The sequence below is a fragment of the Anas acuta genome, chromosome 6, assembly GCF_963932015.1.
Source record: "Anas acuta chromosome 6, bAnaAcu1.1, whole genome shotgun sequence".
NCBI classification, from domain to species: Eukaryota; Metazoa; Chordata; class Aves; order Anseriformes; family Anatidae; genus Anas; species Anas acuta.
Window position 1 is genome coordinate 20,776,012 of NC_088984.1, and position 17,936 is coordinate 20,793,947.

A 17,936-nucleotide genomic window follows, 5' to 3' on the forward strand; every position below is an offset into this window, starting at 1 on the left:
ACAGCATTTTGATGGAAACCTGAGATGCTGTGGTAAGGCTAATAATGTTCCTACAAAAAAGCATCTAAGGCCTTGCAGTAATGCATGTGGCTTACGTCTCCAGACAAGTGCCAGGTTAATATTTCTCTTAAGGGGTGCACCACATGCAGGCATGAGACATTTAGAGATCTCCTGAGGAAGAAGGAAACAGAATTTATTTGTGTCTGTGAGCATAAGACAAACTGACAATTAAAGCAGCAGCACCTACCAGCTCTCAGAGGACGTAGCATCCAAGCAGACTCACAGTCACAAAATCTCTGTTGCCTTGTTTCCCCACTAGCCCTGAGGTTTTACCCATGACACTGTGCCTGTTTTAACTGTGTAGTTTCTGAACTGATACAGCTCAGTGCATTTTTACAGTTTGGTGTATCTGTGCTGAGTGCCCCAGGAGAACTGGTCCAGATGGGACCAGCTGAAGCAAACCAAAAAGCTGATGTGCCATTCGCCTAGCTGTGAAGGGGTGGAGGTGTTGACAACCACTGATATTTAAAACCAGCACATGAAATATCAACAAAGTCAAAGTCTAAAATAATGTGATAAACCCACAGGTTGAACACCCTGGATGATCAGTGTCAGAGCCAGCAGTTTGGGGCCTGGCTGGATCCAGAGCTCCTTTCAGGTTGCTCTGTGAAGATCACTTCATTACTCAGGCACGTCTGAGTTCCTCTGTCTGGTGAGAGTGTGACAGTGAAATGTGTCCCCAGCCAGTCAGTGCCAGAGCCTGGCTGTGTGACTGATCCATCCCGGGCCGGGAAGTGACTGAAGGAAGCAATAATAAAGGCTGAGAGAAAAGGGAATCAAAGCCTGGGCCTTTAGTGTTGAGAGGTGCAGAAATCTGCCATGTTACAAATAACGTAACTGCAGAGAGGGCAGGAAAGTCCAGCGGGAGAGCGAACGGGGAGCTAGGATGCCAGCGAGCATGGCCAGCCTCTGCTGAGTGCGAGGCAGCAGCTGCCAACTGTCTGGCCACAGAGACAGCAAAGGAGGGGCGGGCATGGCAGAGGCAGCCGACCGGGAGGGCAGCACCTGCCTAGCATCTGCCTCGCGGGCACGGAACACCTACGGGCAGTCCTCAAAACTGATGGCACCTGCCTAGCAACATAAGGGGCCGCTCTCCCAGCAGAGCACAAAAGAATGACCATGGGTGGCAGCTGGCCACCAGCTGTGGATCCCGCAGAAGCCTTTGGATAAAGGGAAGCGAACCAAAACTGCTGTGCTGGATGTCCTGTGATGCTGTCCATCATAAACAACTGGCATCAAAAAAGAAAAGAATATGGCTGGGAACTTCTTCCAGAATTGAAATGGCGTATGTACGGAAGCAGGAAACGAGCTTCAGCTGGTAACAGTCTTGGCCTCGTTTGGGTGACTTTTCCTTTATTGACTCACGTCGGTGTTACACCGTGCTGCGGTAAGCGTCTCGTTCCCTATAAAGCGCACAGGATTTCTTGTCAGACGCAGTTTAGTTACGCGTTCCTTGCTTTGCCCTTTTGCTTTGTGCTGCTGCCTTTGGTGATCCGCGAGGTTAACTCTTCCTGTAACGAAGGGATTCCATCGGGATTCCATCAGGATACCCAGGATCTTCAGCGCCGTGCCCCGACCCCCGCCCAGCTCCGTGCATCGCCGCAGGCAGCGGCGGCCGCAGCGCTCCCCCCCCGGGCCGCCAGGGGGCGCCAGTGCCGAGCGGGCGGCGCGCGGCCCCTCGTGGCCACCGCGCGGCCTCGCCCCCTCCTCCCGCTGCTGCCGCTCCCGGAGGCGGCGCCAGGGGGCGCTGTGGCGCCGCTCCCCCGGCCCCTCCCGGCCTGCCCCGCGCCGCCGGGCCCCGCCCCTGCCGAGGCGGGCGGGAGGAGCGGGTGCCACGTCCGTGGGGGCCTGCCTGGCCCTGCCCGGCCCTGCCCTGCCCGCAGCGCCCCGCACCGCGCGGCTCGGCTCGGCTCGGCTCGGCTCTGCTGCCCGCCCGCCCGCCGCCATGGGCGCCTCGCAGAGCGTCGACATCCCCGGCGGCGGCACCGAGGGGTACCACGTCCTGAGGGTGAGGGCCGCGGCGGGACGGGACGGGACGGGACGGGACGGGAGGGGGCGGCCCGCGGCCGGTAGGGACAGGGCGGCCGTTAGGGCCCCGCCGCCTCGGCCCTGCGCGGGGGCACCGCGGGACGGCAGCGGCCGGGGCCGGGGCCGGGCTCCCGCGGCACGGGGGCTCCCGGCGGGGCGGCGCCGCGGCCTGCGGGCGGCTCCGGGAGCGCCTCCGAGGGCTCCGGGGGGCTGGAGGCCAACGGCCGGCGCGGGAGCAGCGCACGGCGCCCTCCCGGCGGGCGCTGCTGTGCGGGGGCTCCCGTGTGCGCCTGGTTTGGCCGCCTCAGCTGCCGAGCCGGGCCGGCCCCGCGTTCCGGGCGTGTGGAGGAGCTGCAGGGCCGTGCCCGGCTGGGGCTGCTGGCGGAGAGCTGCAGCTGCGTGTGGGAGAGCAGAGGTCGTCTCTGAGGTGTTAAGATGTTGGGTGATGCTTTTGGAAAGCGAATGTTGGTATTCTGATAACACCCGTTCGTCTGCTAGAAAAGATGCCACATAAGCTGCAGGCGTGGCGGTCTGTTTCTCCTTTGTAATGTTGCTAATGTATAAGAATCCATTTTGGTTTTTCCATTCCTCCACCAAATACCTTGTTTTAGGATAGCAGGTGAGAAAGGCATGTTGTGGAAGACACTTACTCTTCAGCATGGGATAGCATAAATACCATCTTCTTACTCTCAGGGGCTGTAAAATAAGTGGTGTGCAGTTAGAATGTCAGCTCTGCCAGATTCAGCAGTTCATACGGTTTGGTCAGAGCTTGTTAGTAAAGTGAGGCACATCTCTTCTATGAAGCGTAATCCACTTCCTTTATTATAATTCTACTTGAATCTGGCAACTTTGTTTTCACTGAGGCACCTTCTGGTTGTAATGGTTTTTCTGTAACTTGAGGTGGCAGTGTTTGATTACTGGTCTCTAACTGTAAATGGTAGGTGCACATTGAAGAAGTTGACTTGTGAGAGGACAGCCAGTTTTCCATTAAATGCAGGAAAGGACCGGCAGGCTGTTGCAAGCAGACTGATGTCTGTTTTTCACTACTGTATCTTCCTGCTGAAGTCTTCAGATGCCATGACAACGAACCATTATTCTTCCTGTTGACAGGCATCTTAAATTGCACCATGATCGCAGCCTAATAGGAGCAAGGCCAGTGCTTATATTTAGTTAGGTTTGTAGATTCAAAATTGAGAAGAGCCATAAAATTATAATTTGAAATGTTTAAATTTAAATGTATGTGAGTAGAGTTTCCCAACTTAGTTTTCCCAAGCTGAGCCCTGCAGTTGGTGCTCCGTAGCAAGGTGCTCAGCGATGTTAAGCTCAGCTCCCGCTGCTGGAGGAGCTCTGCGCAAATGCTTGGCCTGTCTGCGTGGCCCAGCCTCTGGCAGCGCATTGAGCAGTGCTCCTGCTGTCTTCTACTTTATACTCGAGCTCAAACTTGAGTTCTGAGCGCGGTGTTTTGCTCATGTAAATCAGACTGGCAGGCCTGGGAGCCACGCAGAAGCTGCCCAGGCAGCTGCACGTCACAGGTTTCTGACAGCGAGCCTTCCAGACCGCACCGACCGCCTCCCTGCGGGGCTGGGAGCAAGTGCCATTCCTGTCACTCCGAGCAGGACCAGGAGAACAGAGAGCAAGGGAATAATACAGACTTGTTAATCGTTAATTTCTCACTTCTTTTCACTTTCCTTTAAAAGATTACTTGAGTCTTTTTGGCAGCTCCTGCTAATATGCAACACAGCATTGCTTTCATTGTGGGCTTTTTATCAGTGCACTTGTAACAGGAAATATGAACCCTCCAGGACTGAAGCGTTGTAGAAGGAAAGCAATTTCATCACAGGTATCCTTGATGGGACAAGCTGCTGTGGACTGTGCTGTTGGGGTTCCTAGGCACTGAAATGTAGCTTTTTTTTTTTTTTTTAATTAAGATGGAGATAAAGTTGCAGACTGTTCTGTTGCCATCGCCCCTTCACAGGTACACCTAATGATCTGTCCTGTGTTTTAATCAGTTCTTTAGAACATATTTTTATTTGTCATACATGCTTCTGCTGTTAGGCTTTCATTTACTGGGTTGTGTAATGTGCTGATAAATCTTGCTTTTAACTGCTGCCTCCCCAGCTGGTAGTGTGCACTGTTACTGAACTCTGGGGATTTTCACCATAGCTTCTTCTTACATTGGAAACAAATATACACCTTTTAACATACAATTACGTGGTGGAGTAGGGTGACTGTCTGCCTCTGTGTATTCTCAGTAGACGCTTATGTCTGCTCTTCAAATCAGACTGAAGTGTAATTTTGAAAAACTTTCCTGTTCGGCATTACAAATGCAAAGCTGCTACTTTGTCCACGTTCCATTTGACAGTTTTTTGTTTTTTTTTCAAAAATAAGCAATACAAGAATTTTTATCTGCTAGAGATCTGTATGTTGCTGTGTCATATGCTGTTCTCACAAAAAGATAGTGAATGACTGTGCCTGAAGTGTAGATTTCTAACTTTTAATTAAATGTTTCAGTTTGTTGTAGTAGAGATGCAAGCATGTAGCCATGAAGAGGATTCTTCTTTTCTAAAGGGGGCTGGGTTTTTAAATGCTCAATGTGAGTGCTGTGTGTTAAAAATAAAATTTGGTGCTGTGCGGAGGGAATCTATTTTCTTATAAAAAGCTTATAAAGCTTTTTTTCTTAAAAGCTGGTTGTTCGTAAGGAAATTCAATACAGTTATACTGTGTAATGTGTCATAATAGCTGACAAATAAAATTGGTTATAAGCCCTAACAGAGGAATTGCTCATAGACTATACATAATGAAGTTTTATCACCTATTACAGAGCATGCAGAAGAACTACAAAAAAAAACCAAAAACAAAAAAAAAAACACTTTATTCAGCATTTTGTTGGTACTAAAGTAAATATTACTTAGGATTTCTTGTTTGAAAAATAAAATGCTTTGAAGCTTTTGCTTACTAGAAGTTGTGTATTTAGTGCTCGCAGCCAAGCTCTAAAAGGTTTAAGTGGACACTAGTATGACTTTCAAAAGTGCCAAGAGCCTTCATCTGCTTTTGAGAATCATGGCTTCCATGCCTCATTCCATGTGCTGTAGCATTGGAGGCTCAGGGCTTAAAATTGTGACCATTGTGTTGCTAAGCAGCCCTACTGTAATGTGTGAAATAAGTCTATACTATGTAGTTACAGAGGGGTAGTGTTGAGTTTTTAGTGAGAAGAAATACTATGTATTTATGGAAAAAAAATCTTATTTGTTACATAGATTATTATTAGTGTCTTGCTCTTGAAACTTTTTCCTTTCTTAATTCATGACAGTGAATTAAAAGTGAAATAACGTGTGTGATGTATGTGCTCAGCAGCCCTGCTGTCTGGGTGCTGCCACCTCAGCAAGAAGCTGAGGGCCTGCAGCATTATATGAGGCTGGAAGGGCCATAAAGCCCTTTTCTACCTTCTGACTTTCAGCATTCCTGATATTTTCTTTGCTTGCTGTTAAAAGCCTCTGGTGGCAGTGGTTCCACAGCTCTTCTTGGTAGTCTATTGTGCTGCTTTTCTGTACTCACGAAAGTCACAGCATTTACCCACAGGTGGCTGTAACTTACACGGCTGCAGTAACAGCTGGCTTGTAGGGAATTAGGCTTCCTAAGCAGCTGTGCATGGTATCTTGCCTGCAGTCGCATCTGTTGTGAGTGGCAATACTTGACTTTTTTTTTTTTCCCCTCAGTCCTTACTCGATTACTGACTGACTTGGAAAATACAGGCAGAGAAGCACAAAGCAGGATTGCTCAGGAGGCCCAGAATTTATGTACCTATAAATGGAACCTTTATTTCCATCACGAGCAGCAAGGTTTCTGTGCCCTCGTGTTTCCCAGGACCCCTAGTTACCCTTCATTGCTGTAGTTCCTGATGAGAACCATGACCTGTGCTCGGAGCAGAAAGCTGTGCTGTGTGCGTGGCGCTGTGCAGGGCGGTGGATGGATGGATGGTTGAAAACACGATGGTGCAGCGTGGGGTCACAGCGTGGAGCTGTGTGGGGTCACTGCTGGTGTCACGCAGTGCTGAGCATGTTGCTTCTTCGAGGGGAAGAGCTCTCACATGGAATGAGTACAGCACTTACAGGTTTTGCTGGGACTGTCAGGCATGAAAACGCTTTCCCACCAGTGGCATCAGGCCCAAACAAGCTAGGGAAATACGGAACTTTGTGACTGAACCTGTACACCACAGGATGAGGACACGCGGTGACAGAAGGGGGGTACAGGTACATGTGTTTGTGTGATTTATGCAGCTGTAAGAGCTTGATTACTTTCAGAGACAGCTTCCTGGCAGTTTCTGCAAGCTCTTTTACAAAGAGACCGTGCAAAGATGTTCAGGGTTCAGATGGATATGTGGGAAAGTGTTCAACATCTAAAGATAATTTCTGCAAACTAATCGTTCAGAACTCGGGAGCTCTCACGGTGCCTTCATCAGTTTTGGGCAGACTGTAAGTAATGTACTTAGAATACCAAATCCATCCATTTCATGTGTCAGTGAGCCTGACATTGATAGATGCTGAGTATATGTAATTCTCATTTATTGTAGGTGCTCCTTCTAATTTTAAAAGATTACCTTACTGAATACAGGTCACCGTTAGTTTAAAAGGTTCAGGATGTCATCTATCATATGTGAGGTTGTGGTGGGAAGGATGTTGTGGCAGAGGGGTTGGGCTTTTTCTTCTTCTTTTAAGTAATGCATTTAGAAATGGAGGAGAATCTCTGAATAAAGAGAATCTCTGGATAAGGAGAATCTCTGAATAAAGCCGTGTCAGGGCTGCTTTTGCAGCTGTTTGCTGGCTGGCATCTGGCTTTTCATGATTTCACGGCCATGACGTGTATCTGGGTCTAACAATCTGGTACGTTATCTGAAGAAATGTATTGGGTTGCTGGGTTTACTCATTTTTCTTGATGAGGTTTAAGATGACATTTTCTGACTTTACGAGTTCTCCCAATATTTTCTGAAACCATCTGCTGATTTTGTTTAGGTGGAAAGCCTTCCTGTCAGGCATATTAGAAAATACAAAATGTGAAATAGGTGGTGGAGTGAGGTAGGGAGACCCTATAAAGCATTTTCTTGTCCCCTCCCTAAACTGAGCAACAAACAGCTCGTCCTTCATTAGCTACTAGAAGAACCACATCCAAGGAAAGGATGTGTTGAATAACTCGAGTATAGGAGAAACTTCAAGCCTGAGAATGCAATTATGGAACATGTCCATCGGAAACTGGAGTTCTTTACTGCTTTCATGAAATTGTTTGTTTAACCTTTCTTTGGTGGAAAAGCCTCGAGTACCTGACTTAACAAGTAAATGCTCTCCACATTTGAGCAGAATAATCACCCAGCCTCTCTATTAAGCTAAAATTTGTTTGTGGATGCTGTTCTGAGGCTCTATGTTTTTGGAAGTTTTAATACCTAAAGTTAAAGATGAGCTCTGGGTACAGTTCACTGAAGTCAAAGCAACACATCCTCAGTGTGCCCAGGCGTTTCTGTGCAATCACGTCAGGGGGCCCACCACGTGGAGTGTAGCTTGTACTCTCACCCCTGACCCGGTGCACAGCTCACTCTCTGACCCCAGTGACTCTTGGCGAGAGGTATCTCAAACCCACAGACTGGCCTCGTAGCGTGGGGCAGCCCCGTGCTTCTGGCTTGCTGGGCTGTGCTGGTGAGTGAGAGCTGTGGTCCCATGCAGTTAATAGCTGGCACCTAGGGATAATACCTTTCATTTCCAAGGAGCATGCAGGTGTCTTGAAGAGACACTTCTGTAGACACATGTTAGGATCTCATTGGAAATGGGGTTTTCTGTGATGTTATTTCTACCTCAGTTGTTTTTATTGCTTTGGCTGACAGTGTCAGAATAGTGTCTAATTTGTACTTGGTGGCTGCTTTATCAAATTTTGACAGCAATTAATGAAACTACTGATTCCAAATTATTTTTTGTTAATGTTTTGATTATGTGACACTAATATTCTAGGCTTCTGGCATCTGTTACAGAAGGCTACCCACAAGTAATCTGCGTTTTTTCCAAGCCCTGACACTGTGATTGTGTCAGGCAGAGATAAATAGTCTAAGAGGCCAGTTTCAGTAGTAATCTAACTTTTTTTCCGTATTAGAATATTTTCTTTTAAATGAGTCATACTAAGAAAGCTGAATTCCTGCAGAATTAGATTGGTATTGAACAAACTACCAGATTTGTACCAGTTCTGTCAGATGGATTAACATGTAATATAAGAAACCACACTGTAAAGGATGATGCTTTTTAGAGCATTTGGAAGATGAATGTAGGATGTAAAAGAAAGCCAGCAAGTAAAATGAATCAATTGACAAGTAAAGATAGATATGCTTTGCTCCAAAGGCAGTAGGAAAAATCTGACAGCCATGTTGGAGTTTCTTTTGTCTATATTGGCAATGCATCTAACAGTGAAAAGCCAGCACTGGCAGAGTATGTGTCTCAGTTGTTCCATTTGGAATTAAAAACATACTTTAAGATTCTGGGAGAAATGCATATCCAACACTTAGGTCTGTTCTAGTGGAGTGGTTGAATTATTTGAGCTGCCATAGCTGCAACATTGCATCCTTCCCTTTTCTTGTGGCTTGCTGGTATGGTAATGAATCATAGCTTGTACACATGCCCTCTATTTCTCAGGAATGTCAACAGGTGATGTTTAATCATGAGATAACAACCTCTGCTTACGCAGATGTAACTCTCCTTTTCCTCTAATAAGTGTAAGATGAAAAGCAGGGCCCAGTGTTGGTAGTCAGGGTAAAGATGCTGCTTTTTAACAAACTTCTTCAGAATTTGTTATGCTTGCCCTTTGACCATAATGTCCTTTATTGAAATAAATGTCTGCAATTTAACTGCTGCAGCTGCTGAAGCAGTGTTTGTCCCAGTGATTGTTTAGTATTGTCCTTCCTCAATAAAGTATAAATTAGTGATCTTTATATGCTTTTTAAGGGAGGTACTGTTTTGATCCAAAAGATTGTATTTGAACATACTAAAAATGGTACGTACAAATATCAGTAGCTTCTAGAACTACACATAGCACAACCAGAAATACAATTCTAATCTATAAACCAGCACTGGTACGCTGTTGCTGAACTCTTGTTTCATTTTCTGGTAGGTGCAAGAAAACTCACCGGGGCACAGGGCTGGACTGGAGCCGTTCTTTGATTTTATTGTGTCTATTAATGGTTCGAGACTGGTAAGTGTGCTGTTATTTTATAATACTGACTGAATACAAGCAACATGTTGGGAATCTTATTTCTATAGATAAACAATTGTATTTATTTAAATATATATATAATATTTATCCTTGGTCTAAAATTGGAATGCCTAACTACATCAGAAATCAATTTCCATTACCTTATAACTGTAGTTGTATCAAAAATTATGCTGGAAAGTAGGAGTGCAGACAGACACTCTGTGCAACCATCTCTGCCAGCAGAAGGTAATACTAGCTGCTGACCCACCTCTAGCTGCTTGTGTGAGTGCCCCTCCAGTTCCATCTGTAAAACTGCTTGTGTGAGAACTTGTGAACTCATTTCAGTCAAAACAAGTTGGTTGAAAGAACTGTTGTCAAAGCTGTTAGCTGGGCAGGAACCATGTGAGAAAGTTTTCAAGCAGAGCTGTTGTGAGACAGCAAACCATCAGAGCAGTGGAAAAAAACAGCTGTGGGTAAACTCTGCCAGTGAAGCTGGTTCAAGAAAGACTCTGCAAAGCTGCAGGGCATATCTAAGAACATACGGAAAGAGCTCAGAGTGGGATGAGCTCTTTCTTTCTCCTGTGGAAATATCTGCTCTACTTTAAGTGATTTTTTTCTCTGGAAGCATGACAAGTAGGCCCTGTAGTTATTTCTCAAAACTTGCTGTTTCAAATCAGTTTTCTGGCATTCTCATAATACAGATTTACTTGCAGAATTAAGAATTTGAATTGCACATTATGTCCTGCGTGGGTTTTGAGTAAACAGGTCCATGTTTACATAGCCTAAGATTCTACTACCTGAGGATTGTTAAACTAATCAGAGCAACGTATATGTCCACGTGCAAAACAGTGCTGCAATAAATGCTAAGCTGGAACTTGAAGTGGTGTAACTGAGCCTGTAACCAGGATGTCTGTGAGCAGTGCAGCTCGGCTTTGGTCCCATGTGGGGCTGGTACATGGCTTCTGAATCTAGAGCTGGCTCGTTCAGGGGTGCCTCAGTCCCTGTCCTCTGCTCCCTCTTGCCAGAGAGGTGTTCCCAATGTCTTCTTGCAAACATGGCCTCAGATGCTGTTGATATACTGGTCCTTAACAAAACAAAAACAAAACAAACAAAAAACCACAAACTGATAGTTCCAAAAATGCTGTTGCTCTGTTTTGGGTAACAAGTTATCCTAAAACAAGTTACTGGAGCTAGCTAGTATCAGTGCAAAAATTCTGTCATTAATTACTTGAATGTTGTAGGAATTGAATGTTTCTGATGTGAACTTTGTTAAAAGTACCAAGTTTATGAACGGGAAACAGGCGTATCTCCATATTTAAATGTCAATTTCCTGTATATTATATCTTAGGTTTAATTGAAGTGTTTTTACATTTGGAATATATGATCTATTACTGGGAAACCACAGTTTTTCTCTGGAGGTGTATTACAGAATTGTGAAGGGACTGAAAGCTTGTTATGAAATAGCTGTAGAGATACGTTCTGATAATGCTTAGTGTTTATAGGACTTCAGACATGCAACAGTGGTGCTATAGAACTGGATGTTCACCGTGTTCAACGCTAAATCAAGCTCTTCTTCAAACATTTACAGAATAAAGACAATGACACTCTCAAGGACCTGTTGAAAGCAAATGTTGAAAAACCTGTAAAAATGCTGGTGTACAGTAGCAAAACACTGGAGCTCAGAGAAACATCAGTGACCCCCAGCAACATGTGGGGTGGACAGGGCCTGCTGGGGGTGAGCATTCGTTTCTGCAGCTTCGATGGGGCCAACGAAAACGTATGGCATGTATTGGTATGTACGGACTTCTGAGTATTTTTCTTACTGCAAAATATGTTGCTTACTGTTAATGGTTTTCAGTCTTTTTATAGAAAAGTAACTTGCAAGGGGGTATGCAAACTACGAGGTGAAATTGGTCTGTTTTCTGGTCATTGGCTTTGTTTTTTGAAAGGCTTTTGAAGTAGAATCGTGTATGTTATCAAATCTCGTATCAGTGCTGTTGCACAGTATTCTGAACTCCTTGTGGTGGTGTGTAATGAGACTGTCACTTCACTGCTGTTTTACTAGTTCAGTTTACTAGTTCCATTAACTGGGTTTAAAACTTGACCAGTTTGTCTCACTCAAAACTTGTGTGAAGTGCATATGTAACTGTTCTGCTGCACCCTGACTGTTATGTAATGTTTCATAACTTTCCATCTTAAAATCAGGAAGTGGAACCAAATTCTCCTGCTGCATTGGCTGGACTCAGACCTCACAGTGACTATATCATTGGAGCAGATACTGTTATGAATGAGGTGTGTACATTTATGTAAGTTATATATATAAAAAATATATATATATGTATTTACGTACGTAAGTAACACTGATTTTTTTCTGTTAAACTAGAAAACAGTACCTAGGCAGTTTGAAACATCCCGTGTTCTGTCTGTTCACTGCTAATTAAAGTAACAATACCAAGAGGAAGGTGTTCTGGCATGTTGCCCCTGCACTGTGCTTAAATGCAATTCTGGAAATTAAAATTGCTTTTAAATATCTTTATGAAGTTAGATACAAACGTTTTGTACTCTAATGTTAATATATCAAATAGCAGATTGAAGATCTGGGGTTGTCCCACATATCTTCTGAGTTGTACCAGCAAATGACTTCAAGTTTTCCTTGTGATAAAACAGCAACACTGCAACAACTGTACCATGTAGCAGTTTCCAGGTTCTGGGACAGAAAGTTGGGACAAGGAAGATAATCATTCTCATATCAAGTGATAAAATAAGGACAAAGGAGCCCTCATTCGTTATTATTCTTTTGCAGTCTGAAGATCTCTTCTCCCTTATTGAAACACATGAAACAAAGCCATTAAAACTTTATGTGTACAACACAGACACAGATAACTGTCGGGAAGTGGTGATTACTCCAAATTCTGCCTGGGGTGGAGAAGGCAGGTAAGAAAAAATGCGTCATGGGAGCTGAGGCAACTTTCTTACTAGCAGTAGCCTAAAACCTGCTTCCTTAAGTTCCCTATAAAACCAGGAAAAGACTATTCTTATATCCAGTGTGTTTCTGCTATAGTAAATTCCATACATACTTGAAATTCAGATTTAGTTACTAATTGGGGGGATATATTTGCAGATGAAATTAGCTAGTTCAAAAATGCACAGAGTGCAATGATTGCTTTCTGCATGAGACTTCAAATACTCATTAGGCTGTAGTATGTTCGTACAGTATTGCACTGTACCAGAACAGGACTGCAAACAACAGGCATGAGTTGAATGCCAAGGTGTATTCCTGATACAGCTGCTTGGTTCAAATAACAATAGAACTTGTGCTAAATATTTATTGCTAAAAGCTACAGTTGCCTTTCTATTGTCTCATAATGATTACTTCTCCATAGAAAATGAGGCAACATTTAGCTTTTTCCCATAAACACAGATATTTGTATAGAACTTATCTTGAAACCTGTTGGCATCTTGGGTATTTCATGCATTTGCTTGCTGTAGTTTTTAGTATAAAGTTGCTTTACTGACTTTTAAATGTTTATGTTTTAAAAGCCTAGGATGTGGCATTGGTTATGGGTATTTGCATAGGATACCTACACGCCCATTTGAGGAGGGAAAGAAAATCTCTCTCCCAGGACAGTTGCCTAGTGCATCTCTCAGTCCTCTCAAAGACGGCTTTACAGAGGTAAGTTGTAGTCATTCCATTAGCTTCGTAAAATGGATTGTTTTGGTTTTTTTTTCTGCTTTTACTTGTTCTTGTGAAAACAAACCCTAATGATGTAACTTTTTCTTTTTGGAAAGGTTCAGCTGTCATCAGTTAATCCTTCACCGGCGTTACCCCCTGGGCCAGCAGGACTTGAACAGAGTCTCTCTGGACTTTCTATTAGTTCACCCTCAACTACTGTCAGTAATGTTCTCAGTACAGGTTAGTGTTGAAGTAACTAACTTCTGAAATGCATAGGTATATTGGCTTTTTGTTTGACTCACAGGTGTTTGCATGTATTTAATAAAAGGGAGAAGAGAGACTCTTCCCCAAACCTCTGTCTTCCCAAAACCTTACTTAACAACAAAGGCTAGATCATTGTACTAGTTATATTCTCTTTAACACAAGCATAATGCAAGTACTGCTCACAAAAGATTTGGTAACTTCTATAAGAAATACGTGTTATTTTAAATAATGATTTTCTTCGTCAGTGTTGTATGGTTAATTAAGGCACATACTCCCTTGAAGAAGGGAGCTGAAGTGTTGTATGCTTAAAATTAGTGTTGTTTTCCTGTATACTCCACCAGGTGTTCCAACAGTTCCATTATTACCACCACAAGTCAGTCAGTCCCTTACTTCCGTGCCACCAGTTAATCCAGCAACTACATTACCAGGTGAGTAGGTAACATTTAAAACATTTCTGAAACAAAGGAGAAAGCAGAGTCTTTTTTTCCCACCCTTCTTTTGGGGCTACAGGATATAGCTTTGTACAGCTTAGGCATTTCATTCAGAACATTTTTATACAATCTCTGCAATGTTCTGAGCTTTTTTTTATATAGACCCACCGTACACATGGTTCTAGCGCAGAGGACTGAGTTAGCAAGAAAGCTGATAATCATTTACCTTTCAGGCCCCCCTGCACAGTAGATTTAGCATTCTAGATTTCTATGGAAGGTATTAGGTGTGCTTGCAACACTTCTTGATTTGATACATTGCTACTTGCCATACGTCATAAACAGTATGGTGCAAAATACTTTGGCTAGCAGCTTCAGAGTTCCTGTTTGTTCTTTTCATTCAGACATGAAGACAGAAAAAAAGATCAGGGAAGGCATACTTTGCCTGTTCCTACATTCCTTTCATCTATTAAAAATTCAATTTTAGGAGACTCCTTTTTAATGCTCAGCTTGATTGTTCTTCTTAGTATAAGCAGACGGCTAACAGTATAGAACTATATGTTGCAGTTACTGTTTCTGAATTATTTACCAACTAAACCCTGTATAATAAAAGCAATAGTCTGTCTCCAAAGTAGTGTATGTTATTTCCTGGTAACAGTGTTTTGAGCACTAATGCTCCAGAATAGCAGGTAAGATAAGTTTTGTATGGGATTTTGCCATGTAATTGATGCACTGGTACAGGACTCAGTCATGCACTCCAAAACTCTGAAGGAACTGTGTTTTTGTTTTGTAGGCTGTAAAAAAAGTAGATAAAGGTTTTAAGTAATGCATGGAGGTATGGTCTGTAACATAGGAAATATTATGTAGGGGAGCTAAGTGCTTGCATACAAGAGCAGGGAACTTTTAATCTTGTACCCCATAGCTAAAATAGTAAACCACTAACTTTAGCTTCTGTTGATATCTTCTCCTTTCCTGCATCCATAACCCTTCTCTCCAAACAGCTGCAAATATGAATTTTTATTCCAATTTGTTCTCAGAATAGTACCATAGCCTTTTTGAAAGTTATTAGAATACTGCACTACAACTTCACTAGTATGGACATGCAAATTTTAAGCCTTAAATATATAGGAGGTTTAAAATTTGAGTGAATTTGTGCGAAGTTCAGATTTTTTTCAGATTAAAAAAACCTCAGTTGCTTAGAGCTGAACTGAAAGCTCTGACTCAGATGATGTCAGCCTTTGTGGCTAATAAATTCTCAGATAGGTAAAGAAAGATGTTTTTTCATCAAAATTTGTGTACAGTTGCCTGCTTTTAGACTCTCTGCCTCCTCTCCCTGTTGCTACTGTAATATTAGCAATTTATCTCAGAATTAGACTTCCTTGAACTAACTATAAAGTAGGAAGAAAGCCATTGTATCAGAAATACAGCTCGTCTAAGACAGGAGAATCAGGAGGGGAAAGATGTTTTACAGCAAACACAATGATGAAACGCCATGTGTTATGTTCATTGTATGTTTGTATTGTATTTTTAGTCCTTCCTGACCTTGAAAGTTACTGTTTTGCCTTTTCTATATATTTTTGTGTTTAACTTCAATTATAAACTGAATAGAAAAGACTAAGAATAGTATTTCCGATCCTTAATACTGTTGTTTCTTTTTTTTCCTGCATTTCATATTATTATGATCTTCTGACATTCAAGCTAGGAATGGAAGGCTTCTGGTACAGTGCTGCAGTGAAATAACTTTTATTAAAAAGCTGAACTTTGAAATTAAATAATGTTTATTCCTTGAAATAAGATTCTGTTTTCCTCAGGAAAATGTGAAAGATTAGGATTGTATATTTACTAGTCCTATCTTCCTGCAGTTGGTAACTTTTTTTTCATTGTGTAACTTGAAGTTGAAAGTCAAGTGAATTTGTATTTTTATATGTAAAGATGATAATCAAGATGTAAAGCAATATGAAACAACTTCAAATAATAAGATCCCAGAGACGGGGGAAAAAAAAGCTTGAAATTTTCAACTGTCATTTTTCCACTCTCCTCTCAGGTCTGATGCCGTTACCAGCAGGGCTTCCCAACCTGACTGATCTGTCCAAACTTAATTTACCAGCACCACACATCGTTCCAGAAATCATACAGCCTGGTAAGTGCTTCTGCAAACTGAAACACTGTAATAGCAGGTCCCTCCTTGATGATCGTTGACACTCTCATTTAGAACCATCTGGTGGAGTCCTAAAGAGGATAAATTGAATGTTTGCTGGAGATGGGAGTTGACATTAGTGCCCAGATTGGGTAGGCAAGGAATATGTTTTGAGATAAACTAATTCTAAGCCTGTGTCTGTGTTTAGTTGTTTCATCTCATATTACCTGATTTATAACCCCAGGAGAGATTGTCCTGTGCCAAGAAATAAAGTATGTAGTTTTATGGGTGGAAGAAAATATGAGGTGCTCCCTTGTTTGCTGGACAAGGAGATTGAAGAACCCTGATTGAATGCCAGAAGTACCAACTAATGCTAGATTTATGGTTTTGAATAAAATAAAACTGCTGAAGATACATATGGAACAAGCAAAAAGAAATGGAAAGCTTACATGGAATAAGGTTCTCGTTAGTTTTTTTTTTTCTGGCAGCTTAAGTGAAAGCCAGAAAAATCTAATCATCAGTATTAATGCGTTAAAGTCCTAGTCCTCTGGGGAGGCGGAAACAAACTTGAGTTTATTCTGATTCTTTGTCTCCAAAATATATTGGGCTTTGAAACTCGTCTGCCGAATCAGTACTGCAGGTATATTGTGCTCACGCTCCTCTTGGAGAAGAGGTAGCCATTTGAAATTAAATAGAGGATTAGAGAAGGGGAAGGTTTTAAACTAACACAGAATCTATCCAGATCTGTGATATGTAGCAGCTCACTGCTTTTGTTCTTTTTTTTAGGTTTGCCAACTCTTCCGTCTTTGCCGCCTCTGAATCTAATGGGAATAACACCTCTATCGATGCCACCAAAATGTGTTCCCCTGCTTCCTTTGGTCACAGAGGTTTCTACAGTGCCTACAGATTTGCTTCCCTCCATGACTCAAGCTGGAAGCTTTTCCGTTGACCCTGGCACTACTGTAAATGTAGAACAGACCTCTACACTCACCTTGGATAGCGCTACCCCAACTTCTAAGGCGACTATTGTTGACAAATCAAGTGAATCCTTGGCCGTCAATGAGAAAACATCTGGCATCACAGATACACAAGCTTCTGAATCATAACTCCAGATCACTCTGTTGGATTGGCTTGGTATTTATTTAGCCATGGGATACATATTTGAAGAGCAAACTATCATTAATTTCATACTAGTTTGTACTTAATCTTTAGGAATCCTGTAAATAATATGGAGGTATAATAAAAATAAAGGGGATTTATAAAGTGTGCTTGGTGGGTGGGGAGGAAGAGTACTGGTACTTAGCCAAAAAAAATAAAATTCAAGGTGGTAAATAGAATTCCACTGCCAAACTCGGAGGTATATGTTTTTAATATAGGCTGATAGCCTTAGTCTGCTAGGCCTCTCCTTGCTTATTATTAGCAACTTTTGCTTCTGATAGAAATGAAGCAGTTCTTGCGTGTGACATTTACATACCATAGTTCTTGTCTTTGCGAGTATCTTGTTACTACAGTGGGGATGAGAATGTTTAGTCTGAATTGTAAATTTTAACAGTGCAAAACTTCCACCTAAAGGTATTTCTATTAAAGTTGCTGAGTGACCTGTTAACTGACATCTTGTTATTCAGCTTGTACACAAATCTTTATTTTGAGCTCTTGAGAGATGCTCAAGCCATGTTTTGTGACTGCTGCTGCGTTGTTTCACACGCCCACTGTAAAATGGCATTTGGAAGGGAATGCAGGAAATGTTAAATGTAGCACACAATTTGGCACTTCATGACTACTGTAAGACAAATTAATGGATTAAGCATACATACAGCAATAAATTCCTGGAATTTTATCCCATGTGACAAAATAGCACGTTTATTTGCTTAATGCTGAAATTCTTGCAACTGTTCTGAGCTTAACTCTCTCAAGCACAAGGGCTCATGTCCAGAGGAACAGATCTAAGAGGGGAATGCCAGACTTCCTAGTAGAAGCAGGGTCAGTAGAAGTGGCTAGATCTGTTGTAGCAATGAGTCATGAAATCTGCCTGCAAATGTTTCAAACTTTTTTTTTAAATTGATGTTCAGGATGAAAATTACAGATTAATTGTAGACTTCCATGTATATAACCTGGTATGTGTGCT

General features: G+C 42.6%; 1 protein-coding gene across 1 annotated transcript; it reads left to right on the plus strand.

Moving 5' to 3' along the window:
• The first annotated feature begins 1,850 nt into the window (after window positions 1-1,850).
• Window positions 1,851-17,648, plus strand: GORASP2 (golgi reassembly stacking protein 2). Its single transcript, XM_068685657.1, has 10 exons — window positions 1,851-2,068; window positions 9,229-9,309; window positions 10,898-11,101; window positions 11,515-11,601; window positions 12,113-12,243; window positions 12,850-12,982; window positions 13,099-13,222; window positions 13,588-13,674; window positions 15,719-15,814; window positions 16,598-17,648. The coding sequence occupies exons 1-10, from the start codon at window positions 2,006-2,008 to the stop codon at window positions 16,915-16,917; spliced, it is 1,326 nt and encodes a 441-aa protein (XP_068541758.1). The 5' UTR covers window positions 1,851-2,005; the 3' UTR covers window positions 16,918-17,648.
• Window positions 17,649-17,936: the final 288 nt, after the last annotated feature.